Source organism: Nannospalax galili, unplaced genomic scaffold, assembly GCF_000622305.1.
Source record: "Nannospalax galili isolate Female #2095 unplaced genomic scaffold, S.galili_v1.0 scaffold2591, whole genome shotgun sequence".
Taxonomy (NCBI): Eukaryota; Metazoa; Chordata; class Mammalia; order Rodentia; family Spalacidae; genus Nannospalax; species Nannospalax galili.
In genome coordinates, this window is record NW_008328588.1 from 60,935 (window position 1) to 79,495 (window position 18,561).

General features: G+C 43.3%; 1 protein-coding gene and 1 pseudogene across 1 annotated transcript in view; one reads left to right on the plus strand and one right to left on the minus strand.

Annotated features, from left to right (window-relative positions):
- Window positions 1-17,226, plus strand: part of Abca4 (ATP binding cassette subfamily A member 4) — a gene marked incomplete at both ends in the record, with an annotated part of 68,586 nt that extends 51,360 nt beyond the window's left edge. The window contains 12 exon segments of the mRNA XM_008827567.1: window positions 788-807; window positions 809-1,036; window positions 1,955-2,079; window positions 2,517-2,615; window positions 3,561-3,747; window positions 9,782-9,873; window positions 11,992-12,024; window positions 15,401-15,462; window positions 15,465-15,504; window positions 15,627-15,702; window positions 15,930-16,117; window positions 17,166-17,226. Of these exon segments, the coding sequence (XP_008825789.1) occupies window positions 788-807; window positions 809-1,036; window positions 1,955-2,079; window positions 2,517-2,615; window positions 3,561-3,747; window positions 9,782-9,873; window positions 11,992-12,024; window positions 15,401-15,462; window positions 15,465-15,504; window positions 15,627-15,702; window positions 15,930-16,117; window positions 17,166-17,226 (1,211 nt within the window).
- A 155-nt stretch (window positions 17,227-17,381) lies between these two features.
- On the minus strand, window positions 17,382-17,812 carry LOC103729481 (annotated as a pseudogene).
- Between the last annotated feature and the right edge of the window lie 749 nt (window positions 17,813-18,561).

Here is an 18,561-nt window from a genome sequence, read left to right on the forward strand (position 1 = left end):
ATATTTTTAAAAGATATCATTTATTTTTGTGACATAGAAACTTTCTAACACAAATGTAAGCCAGGCACACAGATGATTCTGCACCTTATTTGTTTTGCACTGAGTTGTTTTAGATTTCATTTTATGCCATACAATCAGAACTATTTAATTCTCTTTAGTGCTAATGGAGAATTCAAAGTAATTTCAGGTGATTCTATCTATAGAGAATTTACAGTGGAAAATGGATTATTAAAAATATTATTTGCCACTGGATGTGGTGGTATATACATTTAGTTCCAGCATTTCGGAGGCAGAGACAGGCAGATCTCTGAGATGGAATCTATCTTGGTCTACATAGCCAGTTGCAAATCAGCTGGAGCTAGAAGGAGACCCTGTTTCAAGCAAAACAAATCAAAACAAAACCCAAAAATATTATTTGTCAAAGGTACATACCAATAATCCCAGTGTTCTGAGGGGCTGAGACAGGAAGATTAAGAGTTCAAGGGCAGCCTGGACAAAAATAACAATAAAATAAAAAGCCAGGCAAGGTGGCTAACACCTATAATCCTAGCACTAGGGAGGTTGAGGTAGGAGAATTGCTGTGAGTTCAAGATCAACCTGGGCTACAGAGAGTTTTAGGTCAGGCTGGACTAGAGTGAGGCCTTGTCTCAAATAACAACAAAAATATTAACCTCTATGCTCTGTTGCTTCTCTAAATGAAAGGTAACTGATGATGTAAGAAAAAAAGCTGCATGTAAGATCTGTTATGTTTGGTTTTCCAAATAGTTGATTCAATCTCCCTAAATAGGTGGCACTCAGCAAAAAAAGGGAACATGTCAGCCTCTGACACCCTTGTTTGGGTCCCAATGAGACCCAGAGCTCCCACACCTATTCATTGGAGCAAGCCACTCATGCCAAGGTCCAGCCTTCCGCAGAACCCAAGGAACCTGGCATTCCACTCAACACAGGTGCTCCACTGATCTTCCAATATGTACAAGCACTGCTAGTCAAGAGATTCCACCACACTGTCCGCAGCCACAAGGACTTCCTGGCTCAGGTATCATTGTGGCCCCGGCTGAACTCAGTTACTGCTCCCAGGCTCCGTGGTGCCCATCCTGCCTTTTCATCCTCCCTTGAGCATTCACACATATGGTTTCAAACACAGCTCAGAACATCCTCAGTTCCTGTCAGCTTTGCCTCCTCCTTCCCTAACCTTTATTTTGATTCTGAGTATAGCAAACCTTTGTGAGCACCGGACCTCTCTTAGAAATAAAAAATAGGATAGTACTGAGTGTGTGGGTATTGTTTTTATTTTCCTAGTAAAAGGTAAAGTTATGTTTTCATTCATTTTTCTAATGACCCTGAAGATAAAGACCATTGTCCTCTTTTGAGACACTGAGACACGGTCTCAAGTATCCCAGACTGACCTCAGACTCACTATGTAGCTGAGGATGACCTTGAATTCCTGATCCTCCTGCCTCTACCTCCCAAGTGCTAGGATTGCAGGCATGCATCACTAAGTTCGGTTTTATGTAGTGCTAGATACTGAACTCAGGACCTGTGCATGCTAGGCAAACACTCTACCAGCTGAGCTGCATCCCCAGCCTTTCCTCTATGTTTTTCATTCAGAAAAAAAGAACTCTGGTACAAAGAGCATTAAGTAATGTGATTTGCTTTTTGAACTACTCTTTAGCCTCTGGTTGTGCACAGCCTACATTCAGATTCTTAGATGGCTACGGAAACACTCTATTTTCTTCCAAATATCTTGCCTTTTTACATTTGCCCGTCATGCTCCCCCAGAAACCTATCATTCACCCACAGCATCTTATTATGAAGTGGTAGGATAAATGCTTTTAAAAAATGAGTGTGCATGCATGCATGGGTACAGGTATGTATGTGCCATGTGCATGCCTACCTCCATGTGTGTATCATCTGTTGTACCCTAGCCTGTGTCTCCATCCTTACTCTCCTACAGACTATCCTTCCTGCCACTTTTATGGTTTTGGCTCTGACACTTTCCATCATCATGCCTCCGTTTGGAGAATTTCCAGCTTTGACCCTTCACGCCTGGATGTACAGACAGCAGTACACCTTCTTCAGGTGTGAAGATTCATCCTGGGGGCTCACTGTCATCCTCTGAGATGTAGTGTTCCTGGCCCACATGCTTGTCAGAAGGGCCTTGACCTTCCCAATTCCCTGGCATCTTCACCAGTGCGGAAGGGGTCCTGGGAGTTGCTTTTAGAAGGGAAGCCAATATACTGCTTAGCAACGTGCCACCCAGAGCAAGGGGATAAGGAAAGAGGGTGTGAAATTTGGGAAAGTGGGTTGAAGCTCCATGTCTCTGAGGTATAGATGATCTGCTGTCAGACTTCTAGATGTGTGTGGCAGGCTCCCCTACTCCCAGGAGACCTATACATTCTAAGGCAGTATTCAGTGCCTCACATACATGCCTGGCATGGAATAGCCATTTGCAAACACTTCGATGTTAGCTTTGTCCACCCTGTCCTGGTCATGTGAGCCTCTCTGTCTCTGTCTAGCATGGATGAGCCCAACAGTGAACACCTCGAAGTCCTGGCAGACATCCTCCTGAACAGGCCAGGCTTTGGCAACTGCTGTCTAAAGGAAGAATGGCTTCTGTAAGTCCTGCCCTAACACCAACAGCTCCCCTGGGAGACCTCAATGACCACACTGGAAGGGTTGGGAAAGACCCCTCAATCCTGCCTTGTATTATGTGGGTCACTTTCATTTCTCTGATCAGCACCTATCCAGCTTCTCCTTCAACACCTCTGTGAGTACTTATGTCCTAGGAAGCCTCCATCATTGGACAGATGTATGTATCTCAATCTGAAAATTCTTTGGTTTGGCATGATTCCCCAAAACTCTTTTGAACAGACTCTGAACAGGAATGGAAGGAAATGAAGAATATCCTTTTGTATAACTGGACCTTGAATGGCACTAATTACTTTTCTCCAGCTTTCAGTCATAAGTATAGAAAGGGACTTGTAAAGATATCTGAAATCTACCAGGCTTCTTTACTGTTCAATATAATTTTGACTCCTTCTTTCATCCAGTCTTTCCTAAAGCTTTCACTAAAGATCAAAATAGACAAATTTCAGATTCATCTGTTATTTTTCCATGTCTCCACAACCGGAGCTGCTAGACAGAAGAGAGAGAGAGAGAGAGAGAGAGAGAGAGAGAGAGAGAGAGAGAGAGAGAGATCACAAACTAGATGATGGTTCTTTCCTAGGCTGTACTTCACCATCGACAGAACCTGAGTCTTGATATTTCTCTTTTTTTTTTTTTTCAGTCTTTTTGAGACAGGGTCTCCCTGTAGCTCCAACTGTCCTGGAACTCACTATGTAGACCAGGCTGGTCTCAAACTCACAAAGATCCACCTGCCTCTGCCTTCCAAGTGCTGGGATTAAAGGCGTGAACAGAATCTAACCCCCAAAAGGAAAATTCATGGCTCCAAGGAAGAGGGAAGGAGAGGAGAGGAGAGCTGGCAACCTTTCCTTCTTTCTAGGGATTTAAAAAAGTCATCAGTGGAACTGACTGTGGAATATTTTCTTGTTTTCCACAAGGGAGTACCCCTGTGGTAATTCAGCCTCCTGGAAGATGCCTTCTGTATCTCCAAACATCACCTACCTACTCCAGAAACAGAGATGGACAGCAGCCAACCCCTCACCCTCCTGCAAGTGCAGCACCAGAGAGAAGCTCACCATGTTGCCCGAATGCCCCAAGGGTGCAGGGGGGCTCCCACCCCCACAGGTACTTTCATCCCATGGGAAATGCAGGCCCCATCTGCCTGCCAGTGCAGGGATGAGGGAATGTATGTATATTAGTTACTTTTCTGTTGCTGTGATAAAATACCATGACTAAGGCAACTTATGAAGGAAGAACTTATTTGGCTTACAATTCCAGGGGGATTAAGAGTCCATCATGGAGGGCAGGCATGGCAGGAGAGGCAGCCAGAACAGAAAGCAAACTGCAAGTGGGACAAGGCTATGAGCTCTCAAAGCTAGTCCCCAGTGATGTGCTTCCTCTAGCAAGGTGGCACCTCCCTGGGATTCCATGACCCTCCTCAAACACCACCAACAGGGAATCATATACCAAGTGTTCAAATACTTGAGCCTATGGGGGACACTTCTCATTCAAACCACCATAGTGTGTTACCTCCTGAGCCTCTGGTTCACTGACAGGTGAGCTAGGAGTTAAAGGTACCTAGTTCCCTGGGTCCTTCAGAGGTGCTCCCAGAGGACCACCTAGAAGTCACAGACAAATGCTTCATTTTCCACCAAGTACTTCCTATTTAATCTAACAAAAAATAAATAAAAATTATGCAAAGTCATCTATGCTCTTTCTGTAGATGAAAAATAGTAAGCACAGATAAGTGCTTACTTAACTTGAAGATACCCATCAATAACACATGAACAAGATTACATTCAAAATATTGTCTTGGAAACTGCTTTTAACTTTATAACATGTCACAAGCATGCAACCATCTCAATAAATACATACCTACGTTATTTTAACATCTGCATAGTATTCCAGTGCTTGGATTAATTTTAAATTATTTCCTGTTGTTGGTCATTTGGGCTTCCCATTTTTCTCCATTCTAAATAATGATATGATGTACATTCAAGTGACAATATAGTTATATACTGATTAGAATTTTAATTAAGAGGCCTACCATGGGGACTAGAGGTGGAACTCAGTGGTAGAATGCCTTTCTAGATGATAATGACCTAGGTTTGATTTTCAGCACCACAAAAAAAAGAAAAGAAATTGACTATGTGTTCTGTATTTAATATGCATGTGTACCTGCATGCACACAGCCCACTGTGTATCTTTTGCAAGGATGTCTTGTCATTGATCATACTCTGAACAGTTGTCTTAAAGCTGTGTACTCTAAACCATAGAGAGTCCTCTTGAAGGTTTCAGAGACTACCTTCAAGGAAGAAGTGCCTCACTTTGTCTTTGGTTGGTAACAGCTTCCCTCCCAGATTACTTATCCAGAGTACCTTGGGTGGCTCTCATGATTTCTCAGTGAATGAGTGATTCCCAGAGAGGCAATGTGTTGCAGGGAGAAGGCTCAGGTGGGAGTCAGGGAGTCATGGGTTGGCTACTTGGACTTTGAGCCTTCATTGTCTGTCTTAGAGGTTAGGGAGAAATGCACTTATTTCATAGCATTGTTATGAGGATTCAATGTAATAATGTGAGTAATGAATTATTTAGGATTAGCATCAGTGCTGACAACTCTAGCCTAACCATGGATAAAACAAGACATAGCTTGCTCCTTGTGCATGTAAAAGTTGATGTGGGTGGTCCACAGTGTTTTTTCCTTTGTGCCTCTGAGCCAACCTGGACTCCAACTCTATAGCTAGGGTGTCAGACTGTTCTTTGCAGGCAGTAGAGTGGAAGAAGGGATGACAGAAAAGAGAGAACAAAGGGTTTACATGTGTGCAAAGAAGAGTCTCAGAAGCTACCATATAGCTCTTCCACTCAGGTGTCACCTGACAGGACCTAGCATCAAGGGACACTAAGGGCTATCACCTTAATTCTGAGTATCTTGTACCTAATAAAAAAGCACAATGATGTCAGGAAGAGCAGATAATGGACAGCTAAATCTTACCATAGCATCCATCGCAGTTGCCGGCTCATAAATGATTATGTTAATCCTTTTTTTTGATTGTAAAGCATACACCTTTATGTTTCTCAAACAATACATTCTCTCTTTGATTCACAACTACACAGCCACATCGCAAGGATCCCTGGTTCCCTAGGGTTTAGGCTGGGAGAAGAAAAAGGCAAACCTTGCTACAAAGGATTCATTTCCTAAATGAATCCTAGCTCCAAAGCTGCCTGTCTAACTTTGAAACTTACCTTCAATACATTGGTCCTTGGTCCCTGGGGAGAAGTTCAGTAAACCACTGCGGCTGAAGTCCTAGAGAAGGCACACCAGAGACTGACTTTCCTTTATGCTCCCCCACTATCATTCATCTCTCTCGGAGCAAAAGTGAATGTCACACATCTACACAGCCTCTCTGTCTCCCCATCCCCCCTCACACGTGTACACATACACACACATGCACACACACGAGTGCTTGCATTCACGTCCACTCACCCTCACTTAGCACTTTCCCATCCAGCTGGAATAAGAGTAGAAGGGTTAGGCCTGATTCAGGGGTGGTGGGTGCCATGCCCTGTGGCATCCCTTCCTTCCCACTCTACCACTCCTTCAGTGGTTGTGGGTCCTGATGTGGAAGCGCCCCATCCATGACCTCTACATGGAGATAAAGTAAGAATGTTATATGTTGACAGAATTTTTAGGAAACAGTTTGTCACAAATGGTCGCAGGCATCAGTAGTTTCAGCCGAGATCCTACCAGGGCTTCTTGGCTGGGTATTGTGGTCAGGCGACAGACTGGCAAAAAATATGGGCTTTGGAGTCAGAGGAAGGCTCGTATTGTAGATCAACCACATACAAATTCTGATAAGAAGTAACCGGTACAAGTTGGCCAACTTTTCTTAACCTCCCTTTCTGTCAGTAGACTTCTAGCTTGTGAAAGCATCAGGTGTAAGATCATGTACACAGAGCAGTTAACATAGTGCTAGGTACACAGTAGGAATTCAGTGATTGTAATTCACCTAGCAGAGAAGGAACAAGGTGAGGAAATTGAACTAAGGAAGGAATCAAGTGGGATAAGGGAGAGATAGAGAAATCATATGAATGCATGTTTCAGTTTGAAAATCGAGAGGTCAAAAACTAATAGATGGCCATGGAAAGGGAGGCTTCCTCGGAGGGGTGGTAGAATGCAGTGATATGAAAGAAAGGTTAGATGGTGTGGGGAATGGGAGGGTGGGGCAGAGAAGGGAATATGGAGAGGGTAAGTAACACTTAAAGGTCTTTTGGAAAAGCCATATGAAAGCCTACTATAAAAGCTTCTTAAAGTTTATACACATACATTAAAAAAAGAGATTAAAAGGACTTACACTATAACAGGGGAACAACGCTCCTTCTAGATATCATAGGCTAATGCAAAAAAGCACCTCAATGCCAGGAATAGACTGCCTCTCTAAAAGCTGTTGATCAGGGGTCTCATAGACTGTCCAACAATGCTGGTCATTGCCCCTGATCTTGGTTATCCACCAGAAGTTAATGGTAAGATCTTATCGAAGAAGACACTACATACATGAGCTGTAGAACAAACAAAGAGAAATCAAGCTAGTGTGAACTTCAGAGCCCCATCTCTACTGGTTAGTGTTCATAGTGCTGGAAAGGTGCTGTGCATGGTACCAGAAGGAAAAAAATAGTTATCAATAATACCCAGCTGTGAATCCTCTGACCTACAATAGCAACTGACCTGGCAAGATATGCCCACCAGTGCAATGGTGGCATGAATATTATGAGAATGACCAACTACTCTGTAATTGGACCTAAGGTCCATTTCATAGGATGGAGCCCCTACTTGACATTAATATCAGGCTTAGGAACCTGAGGTTAGACAGGTCACAGGACATAGAGGTGAGCCTAATACTAGCTTTCTGCTAAATAATTACCATGTTAAACTGATACCTAATGACTTATTGTTATACCCATAGATGAATGCATCTCTCAACTCTCACCAGAGAAGTTTCCTTATGTAGCTGATGGTGATTAACACAGAAACCCTCAACTGGTCAATGTGCAGAGAACAAGAAGCTTTACAGTGTTTATCCCTGACTAGGACACCTATACCAAACTTTTGCTTTCCAAGGCTCAGGGATCATTGAGGAAAAGGGGGAGGAAAGATTTAAGAGCCAGAAGTAACCACAAGGAAACAAGGTTTTCCAGACAGCTGGTCAGTTACTCATATAAACTCAGAGTAATGGTGATAGCATGCACAAGTTCCATGCAAGCTCAAACCAGACAAAACCCCAGCATAGACATGGGGAAGTGGGTAAGAAACCCCAACCCAACTTAAGGAAATTTTGGCAACTGATGGCTTCTGGGAAGGGGAGAGACAGTCTCTTTCAAAGATGGGACTCGGTAGGTTAGTCAGGCCCCAGTGGGTGGACCCACACTGAAAGATATATGGGGGCACAAATTAGATTCTATATGTATTATTATATATAATATTTTATATATATATATATGAGTACAGTAAATTGAACAGAGGGCAAGAAGAGGAGGTGTGGATAGGTAAGGGGATATAAATACCATCAATTATATTGTATGAAAATTGCAAAAATTCAATCAAAAATAAAGAAAACATGCAAAAGAAAAGAATGGTGCATGTTGATGGTTTAATGCCACCTTGAATCCTATCAGCCACTTCTATGTGACTCCCTGGACAAAGTGAATGCTTTTGCTCAAGGTTCGCAGCTGGCCTATGAAATTGACCAATGCAGGAAATGTAACTGTATGATATTGCCACCTGGTGGCCAAAATCATGCACTTCTTAAAATTTTTTATAATGTTTAAAAATTTTATATTTTATCTTATGAGTGTTTTGCTTGCATGTTATGTAAGTGCACCTGTGTCCTGCAGTGCTCACAGAGGCAAGAAGGAGGCATTAGATACCCTAGAACTGGAGTTATGTATGGTTGTTAGCCACCTTGTAGGTGCTGGGAACCAAACCTGGGTCCTCTGCAGGAGCAGCCAGTGCTTTTTTAAAAAAATTTTTAAATTTTATTTTATTTTTACTTTATGTGTATGTTATGCTTGCATGTATAAAAGTGCACCAATGTCATGCACTGCCCACAGAGGACAGAAGAGGGTGTCGGATCCCCTGGAACTGGTGTTATAGATGGTTGTTAGCTGCTATGTGGGTGCTAGGATTCAAACCCAGGTCTCCTTCAAGAGCAGTCAGTGCTCTTAATCATTGAGTCATCTCTCTAGTCCCCCAAATCATACACTTTTGAATTCTCCAAAATCTCCTGATTACTTTCCAGTCCTCAATATATTTTTAAGTGATTTGTAAAATGTAAGGCATTATTCAAATTATTTCATTTGTATTGCAAATCTATTGAGTGCCAGCCACAAGTCTGGTCCTCGAAACACAAAAGCCAACAGGTCAGAGAAAATTTCTGCTCACACAGAGATGCTGTCACACAGGAGATAACAGAGAAACAGGGAGTAGATTCTGGCAAAGGAACGGTTCATATGGAGATGAGCTCTGTGACAGGGTCACAGAGGGACTCCAAATGGACATTTCGCCTCAGAAGAATAGAACCTGGCCTGAGAGCTGGGCATGTGAGGCTCTACAGGGAGGGTTTCCAGGCAGAGTTTCTTTGTACCAAGTGCAAAGCTGTGTCAAGAATGAGATATGCCCACTGAGAAACTGGGGTGGTGAGGACAGGTGAGTTCAGAGAGGGAGGAAGGCCAGATTAGATGGAGCTTTGCTAATGAGATTGGATTTGGCCTTGGGGCTTACTGAAGGTAACTACTGGATAATTTCTCTTTTTCAAGCTCAATCTGACATGGGGGTAGAAAGCAGAATGTACAGGACCAAGTGTGAGTCAGGGACCTTTTGTAGAGATCTAGGTGGTGGCTTGGACTAGGGTGGCAAGATTGGAATGGGAGAGACACATAGAGTGGAGATTTATTTTGCAGTTAAGCCAACCTAACTGTCAGTGGATTGAGAAAAAAGTGTGTGTGAGGAACCAAAAATGATGCCCACCTCACAGGGCGCTGGGAAGGTGTCAGTGCTTTGTTTAGTATTTTCCAGAAGCTGAGTCCATAAATAATTTTTGGAGATCAGGAGTTTTACAAATTAGAAGTTCTCAAATTCCAAAATACTGACTGTGTCTCTTGGCCTCAGAGAAAGCGCAGCACTGAAATCCTACAAGACCTCATGGACAGGAACATCTCTGACTACTTGGTAAAGACGTATCCTTCTCTTATAAGAAGCAGGTAAGAAGAAACCCTTTCACACTATTCATCCTGTCTGCCTGTAGACAACGCTGACTAGGGCAAAAGTCATTTTTCCCACCGTTTATCTATGATCAGGGCAGTAGAATGTGAGGGCCTCATACAACAGAAAAACCACCTGAGGCATATACTAGTAAAATGCAGCTTAAGGTGGACTTTGTTTCTTAGGTTTTTTAGGGAAAGCATTCAAAGTTTAGTCCAGGCACTATTGAAAGTAACACACACACACACACACACACACACACACACACACACACACACACACACACCAAAAAAAGAAACAATGTATCCAATAATGCAACCTTACACCTTAATGAGTTAAGAAAGGGAGAAAAGTTTGTAGCAGATGGAGAGGAAAGAAGAAAAATAAGCAAGCAGGAGAAAAGAAAAAGCAGACTGAGATGAGACAGGGAATAGTATCTGGATACAAGCCCAGGCAAGTCACTAGCTGGGAACTGCAGTTGTCACAGTCTAAGAGTAAATTATCACCTGTTATCGCTGCCCTTGAAAACATTCAAGAACACTTTAATATTCAGTTCTCTGGACTCCGCAGCTGTTTGTATCAAGCCCAGCCTTGGGATGGAAGGTCTGGAGCAGCCCCTGTCACAGTAAGCAGCTTCACAAGAGCATGCCACCCGAAGGATGCTAAGGAAGTGTGATCCGGTCTCCACATGTTCTCGGGCTTTCAAATAAAGCGCATTTTCTAATTTTAACAGTTCTTACAGGACAAACAGACTCAAAGGGCTAGCACACACTGCAGATGGTGCAGACAGCTGCTGGGTGGGCAGAGCCAATCTAGAGGTTAGCAAAGAGAAGCAGCCAATCAAATTCCAAACTAAATGCCGGGCACAGAGTTGATTCAGCAATTCAATAAATAGCAACCACTCTGCACTTTTTTCAACAGCAAATTTGCATTATAGGATTTTAGTTTTTTATTTGATTGCTGATGGCAATGAAGGTTCAGGAGCAGCTTGAAGTCTAGGGATTAGCATCGTTCCAGTCTTCCTCTGATTGCCTGAAAGGCAGTGACTTAAGGCTGAGGAGTAAGGCAGAACTTCCCCATCAAGAGTACAGGTGGTTATAAGAATTTCCTGACTCTGTAAAAGAGGGAGGGCTGCAGGCCTCACTCCACACTGGGGGTGACTGTTGCTGTGGTTTCTAGGTCCAGACGGGGCACACATCATGTGGTTTCTAGGTCCAGACGGGGCACATGGCATGAGGTCTGACTAGATTTGCAGGAGGCAATTGAGAGAGCCAGTGGTGGGAAATATCTGTCCTTTGCGCCCCTGGGCTTTCAGGCAGCGCAGCTTCCACATGACTTAGATATCTATGGGCGGTCCCGGGCACTGCGTTGCTCCTCGGCTCCCTGGCTCTCTGCGTCTACTGGATGCTGGCGACTCAGCGGTCGCTGCGCTTCCAGGTGAGTTCTGTTCCAAGCTACCGGGCACTCCCTAGAGGTAGGCAATCCGCTGGCCGCCAGATCACGAGGGGAGGTGCAAGAAGATCTCCGGGAGTCGTTGTTTACAAAGGGACAGCCCCCTCCGGAGAGACTGAATCGTAGGCAGTAAGACACAGAACTCAGCTCAGTCAGACTCAGTGGTACAGCTCCTTTATTCAGTGACTCAGCTCAGCTCCAGATCTTAGTGATTCAGCTCCGATTCATTAGGGGAAACCGGATATTTATAGTGTGGGGGCAGTAGCAAAAGCCTTAGTTGATAGGTGCTTTGTAGGATGCCCCATTTACATGTGGTGGTGGGCTTCTGCCAGGCTGTCAGACATTGCCTGATTATCACACAGGAAAACCTGGCAGTTTCATGCCAGAGGACATGTATCTGTGACGAGCACTTCAAAAGGTGAGTCAGGAAGAGAGCAGGAAGGCGCCCAGCTGAGAAAGGGAGCCTCTGCATATGAACGCCGAGCCAGCTTGTGGCTATCTGGACATGTAGAGACTGCTACCTTAGACAGCAGGGGTCCCCAACAGATATCAAGAAAGGCAAAATCACCCCTAAGCCTAAGACACCTCAATGATTGTTTGGGAAGAAAGGTTAATCCTATTGCTACCTTGTGATATTTATTGCACTGTTTTATTTTGGCTTTCAGCTTAAAGAGCAAATTCTGGGTCAATGAATAGAGGTGAGAAACTATTTCTTATAAGAAATTACAACCTTTGAGGGGTGTAGTGGCCCTCGCCTTTAATCCCAGCACTTGGGAGGCAGAAGCAGGTGAATTTTTGTGAGTTCAAGGCCAACCTGGTCTACATAGTGAGTTCCAGGATAGCTGGGGCTACAGGGAGACCCTGTCCCCTGTCTCAAAAAGACAAAAAGAATAGAAAAGAAAAGAAATTACAACCTTGGATTGTAAGTCTGGATACTCCCTGGTCCATTCCACTTAAGCGTCAGGGGATCCGAATTCACTGCAGAATTCACCCCATTCCTGGGGTGTCCTGAGAGGTTTGGAGTATCTTCAAGGTGTAATCTAGAAGTGAGCGGTCTCCCAGCCTCCTTCAAGAGCTGTCCTCCTGCCATACAGGCTCTTCTGCACCTGATCTCAGAGAAAATGGCTGTTACTGAAAGCAATCTAGAGATTTAGTATGCTCCCCATTAAAATTCCAATGACATTCTTTACAGAAATAGAAAAACAAGGCTGTTGACTTGTTTTCATGGATAGCTTTTAGACCTCAGCAGTGAAATCCTGATTTTAGAAATGTCCCCTACAGGGAACGTGGTAGTGTTGGGGCGGGGGGGCAAGAGGAGAGAGGGGCTGCTGAGTAAGGACAAAAGGACAAGTCAAGATCTTGAGAAATAAAGATCTCTCCCCTTTGCTTCACCAGCAAACTAATTTCGTCTGTTGAAAAGTCTGGCTTTTAATTTATATGGTAGTTTTAAGCCAGACAGTGACACACCTAGATTGATGTTTTCAGTGTGATCACTTTAGACTTCAGAGCCACAATACAGAAAATGGTTCCAAAGGCTAAGATCCCAATTAAGAAAGTAGAGCAAGAATCAAGGCAGAAAATACCCAGGGCTACCTAAGCCCAACCTACCCCAGGGATGGGGGCTGAGAGGTAGTGCTGGATAGGGCCAGAAGTATGTGCCAAGAGCAGGTAAGGCACAAAAGAAGAACCCTGGGTTGTGGTGGGAATAAAGTCAGGGAAGACATAAAAGGGCAACATGGGAAAAATGAGCTAGAGTTGACTAGATACTCCAAAGGGGGAATAGCACCCTAGGGAAGCCAAGCAGCCTGGCCAGGCAAAGAGACTCAAAGGGAGCCTAGACCATTTGGGGTTCCAGCAGGGATGTGACATGGCCAGAACATGACCTTAAGAGAAATTATGAAGAAGATGAAGTTGGAGTGTCAGAAACCAGACTCAGGAGAGCCTTGTATGTGAGGATGAAGGCCTGGACTTCCTCTTAGATTAGTAATGGGAAAGAATTCAAAATTGGCTTGTATCTGAGTAAAGTGGCCTGTGTCTCTAGTCCCAGTATTTGGGAGGCCAAGGCAGGAGAATCACTTGACTCAGGGTTGTCAGGGCAATACAGCAAGACAGTCTCAAAAAGTTGATTTGTAATTCAGCAGAACTGAAAATGTCAAAATGGCAATAGTACCAAAAGTGATCTATAGATTCAACATAATCACCATCAAAACACCAATAACATTCTTCACAGAAATAGAAAAACAGGAGCCGTGAGATGGCTCAGCAGGTAAAGGCACTTGCTGCCAAGCCTGACAACCTGAGTTCAATCCCTGGGACCTAGGAAGTAGCAGGACAGAACCGACTCCTGCCAATTGTCCTCTGATATCCACATGCATGCCATGGCCACACACACACACACACACACACACACACAAATAAATAAATGTAATAAAAATTTTAAAATTAGGAAAAAAATCCCAAAATATATAAAATAAACTGAATAGTCAAAGCAATCCTGAGCAAGAAAGAGCAACATTGAAGTTATCACAATATCTACTTCAGATACACTACAGAGCATGGTGGTACTGGTAGAAAATTAGACACATGGACCAATGGACTAGAATTGGACCCACACATAAACCCACACAGCTACAGCCACCTGATTCTTGACAATGGTGCCAAAACCACACACCTCTTTAACAACAGTGCTGGGAAAACTAGTCATCCACATGTAGACAAATGAAACTAGATCCCTGTCTCTTACTCCGTACAAAAACTGATTCAAAATGGATCAAAGACCTTAAGGTAAGGCCTGAAACTTTAAACTACTAAAGGAAAACATAGAGAAATTACTTCAAAATGTAAGCATAGGCAAATACATTCTGAACAGGATTCTAACAGCTCAAGAAATAATAGCACAAATTACCAAATGGGACTGCAACAAACTGAAAGACTTCTATATAGCAAGAAAATTAATTATCAAAGTAAAGCAATAGCCTACAGAATGGGAAAAAGTTTTTACCAGCTAGTCATTCAACAAGGGACTAATATTCACAATATAGAATGGACTCCTGAAATTTACCCAAACAAATAAGCCAATAAATAAATGGATAAACAAAGTGAACAGATACCTCTTAAAAGATATAAAAATGCCGAGTGTGGTGGCACACACCTGTAGTCCCAGCATTTGGGAGGCAGAGGCAGGCAAATCTCTGTGAGTTCAAGGCTAGCCTAGTCTACACAGTGAGTTCCAGGACAGCTGGGGCTACAGGGAGACCCTGTTTGAAAAAGACAAAAAAGATATAAAAATGGCCAACAAATACATGGAACATGTTCAGCATCTTTGACCAACAGGGAAATGTAAATCAAAACTACATTGAGATTCCATCTCTCCCCATCAGAATGGTTGTCCTAAAAATGAATAAATAAATACACATGCTAGTGAGAATCAGAGGGAAGTTACCACTATTTGTGGGAATATACATTGGGCCACTATGGAAATCAGTATGGAGGCTTCTAAAAACTGTAAGTAGAACTACTATATGATACGCTGTACCACTCCTGGACATATGCCCAAAGGAATCTAAGGTAGCAGACCCCAGAGATGCCTGCACAGCCACATTTACTGCAGAATTATTCACAACAGGAAAATTAAATAATCAGCCCAGGTGCCTATCAAAGAAAATCTGGTATATACATATGTACATACATACATACATACATACATACATACATACATACGTTGAAGAATTATTCAGCCATAAAGGAAAACAAAAATCATATCATTTGCAAGAAAATGAATGAAACTAGAGTTTCACTCATATTAAGCAAAATTAGTCAGATTCAGAAAGACAAATATACCGATATACGTCTCTGTCATGTGCAGGATCTAGGATCTGTTTTTGTTTTGTTTTGTTTTTTAACCTAGAAAATAGAAGGGCTATTAAGAGAATAAAGGTTGGTTTCTAAAGTGGACCAATATTACTCGATAGAATGCCCCCACCAAAGTACACATCACCCTATAGAAACTGAAGAGAGCCACAGATAGGTATGAGCTTCATGGCATTGACAAGAGGTTTTCTTGTTGCCTTGTAGGTATGGAGGAATCTCCATTGGAGGAGAGCTCCCAGCCCTCCCCATCACTGGGGAAGCACTTGTTGGTTTTTAAGCGACCTTGGCCAGATGATGAATGTGAGCGGGATATGTAAACAGACTGGAAATTTGGGTAGGATTCTTGACTTGCTTAAATATTAGGAAATATAAATTATGTGTACTATAGAAGAAAAAAAAAAAAAACTCTTTCGCATACTATGGTTCTCTAGGGTCCTGTCACCGGAGAGGCTGCTAAAGAAATGTTAGAGTTCCTTAAATGTCTTGAAACCAAAGACAACATTAAGGTACCTGACCTGAAGCTGAAAATTCCTGTGAACTCATTATTTTACCTGTTTACCCTGTGTAATTAAATTCCACCCCTCCTGGCTGAAAACTAGCCAGGAATGTCTGCCAGTTGCCAAATTCTTCCTCCATTGCATGTTCATTTTGCCATTGCTGGTTTTTTCTTTATAAACAGCCTCTATTAGTGCCCCGTCTTAGGGGTCTGGGATTGTAGCCCAGCCTAACCAAGCCCATTTCTGCCCTCTAAGTGTGGTTTAACAACAAAGGCTGGCATGCCCTGGTCAGCTTTTTGAACGTGGCCCACAACGCCATCTTATGGGCTAGTCTGCCCAAGGACAGGAACCCTGAGGAACATGGAATCACCATTATCAGCCAACCCTTGAACCTGACCAAGGAACAGCTCTCAGAGATCACAGTGTGAGCTGCCACTACCCTAGGCTGTGGACTTCCTTGCTGCCATTTCCTCTCTCTGGAAACTGAGCAGAATTTTTTTAGTACTGTGACATACTGGGCTGGATGGCAGTATTTAACCAGGCGCCTATGAATGTGTTCGTTTCAAATGCTTCCTGTACCAAATTGCTTGGCGGTTCTTTCCCCCTACATTTATTTAGAAAGTAAACTTATACTTTACGCCATTCCTTTTGGGCTCCTGATAACAAGTTCCTCCTGAATTACACAAATAGCTTTCCTGCCAGTACACAAAGTGGTTGCCAGGATCTGGAAGGTTCAGTGTGTCCTTTATCTCCCTGGCATGGTTCTCCTAGATTCTGGTAATCTCCTTCAGATAGCCCTGCTTTGGAGCTGTTGTCAGATCTTTGTTTTCCTCAAGTTTAGGCTCTTAAGATCCAACTTCAGGCACTCAGAACATAGATCTGTGTGTTTTACACCATTTGCTCTATTTGAGGCCTCCATGGAGGAGAGCTAAGTGGGGGCATTTTATTGGTGCAAACCACTGGGAAGTTATAGGGACATCCTAGCGTTCAGGTGGGACTCAGCGCCCACCTACTTCCCAGCTTTCTGTGTGGTTCAAGTAGAATGACTAGTGCCTAATCCTATATAACTAGCCTGTTCTCCCTTAAGTGTGTATGTGACTATTTCCCCCATGTGTGAGTTCATAGACCATAAAGCTATTCCTGCAGAAAACTCAAGAGACTCTATAGAAAAACTGCTAGAGCTAAAAAGAACATTTAAGTATATGAGATTAAGATAAACATTCATTTCTATATGTGTAACAAATAATTCAAAACCTCATAAAAGGAAAGATTTTCTAGAAATGTTCTCATTTTCTAGTAGAAAAGCAATCCATACATATCCACTTAATCTGGACTTAGGTTGATTAAGACAGTTCTGTAGAATGACAAGCTTTAGGCTGAGGACATGGGTGTAGAGGGCATAACCTGGAGTTGGATAAGGACTGCCAAGAGCCTGGTGTTTCTGAGCCTCCGTGTCTCTGGTCCTCCTGCAGGCTGACCATTTCAGTGGACGCTGTGAAAATGATCTTTCTTCCTTTCTTTCTTTCCTTCCTTCCTTCCTTCCTTCCTTCCTTCCACTTCAGTGGACGCTGTGAAAATGATCTTTCTTCCTTTCTTTCTTTCTTTCCTTCCTTCCTTCCTTCCTTCTTCTTTCTTCATTCCTTCCTTTCTAAGAAATGAGGCAATTTCCCAAACTCGCATCCTTTGTTCTAATGCTGCTTCTTGGTAGCTGCTGCCCATGCAGTGATTCTGTGCAGATCTCTCTGTCCCTGAGGTGTCAGCTTGTGGCCACCATCTTGGTCCTTTTCTACCACTTTCAGCCTGTCCAGGGCTTGGAGTGCAGCAGGCTACACTCTTAGAGCCTCTACTGAAGTAGCTGGGCCTGATACCATTTCTCTGCCATCCTCAATATATCTTGGTCACAGAGCCAAGCCCAGCATTACCCCAGAGGTACAGAGGCCACACTGTGATAGCACTTATGTGTAGAAACAGTTCTCATCATAGGGAGCAAACTATGTATGGCCAGTTTGATTGTGTCCATTCATCTGGGGACTTTAAGCTTCCCAGACTTTTTGAGGAAGGCTGCCAGAACTCTGACAAACTTCCGTTGATTTATGTTTTTCACAGTAACTCCAGGCATTGTGTGGTCTCTATGCTGCCAGCTAGGTGAAGGAGCTGAATAACTTCTTGACATGATACTCTGTGTATATGTCTGTCTGTCTCTGTCTCTGTCTGTCTCTCACACACACACACTAGCACCTCTGATGCACACCTTTGCAAACAAAGACACAAACCATACCAATTCCTTGCATTTGGTTGTACTGTCTCTTAGTCTCTGTCAGCCTGAAACAGTTCCCAACACTCCCTTTAACACTCATGGCTTTTACCCACCTGAAGATTATGGGCCAGTTATTTGGCAGGATGACCTTCAGTTTGGGGTTGCCTGAGGTTTCCCTCTGACCAGACTGGGGTCATGTGTCCTTGGCACAGTGTCAAGCAAAGAGCAGCTGGGTTCTTGCATCCTATCAGCTTGCTTCTGATTTCAGCTTGTCCTGGTTCTGAGGATGCTCCCTTTGTCATGTAAGGTGTTTGCTGGGCTTCGCCACTAGAATTACTCTTTAGCCCTTTGTAATTAATGAGAATTTTAAGAGGCACTTCAAAGGCATGCAAATGTCTGGTTCGTTATTAAACTTTCCACGTTTATTTTTTTAAGGTTTATTTTATTTAAAAAAATATTTTATTTATTATTTCCATTCTTTGTGTATGAGTGCATTGCTGCATGTATTCGAGTGAACCCGTGTCGTGCAATGCCGCTGAAGTCAGAAGAGGGCTTCAGATTCCTCTGGAACTGGAGTTAAGGACAGTCTGCAGCCACCATGTGGGTGTTGG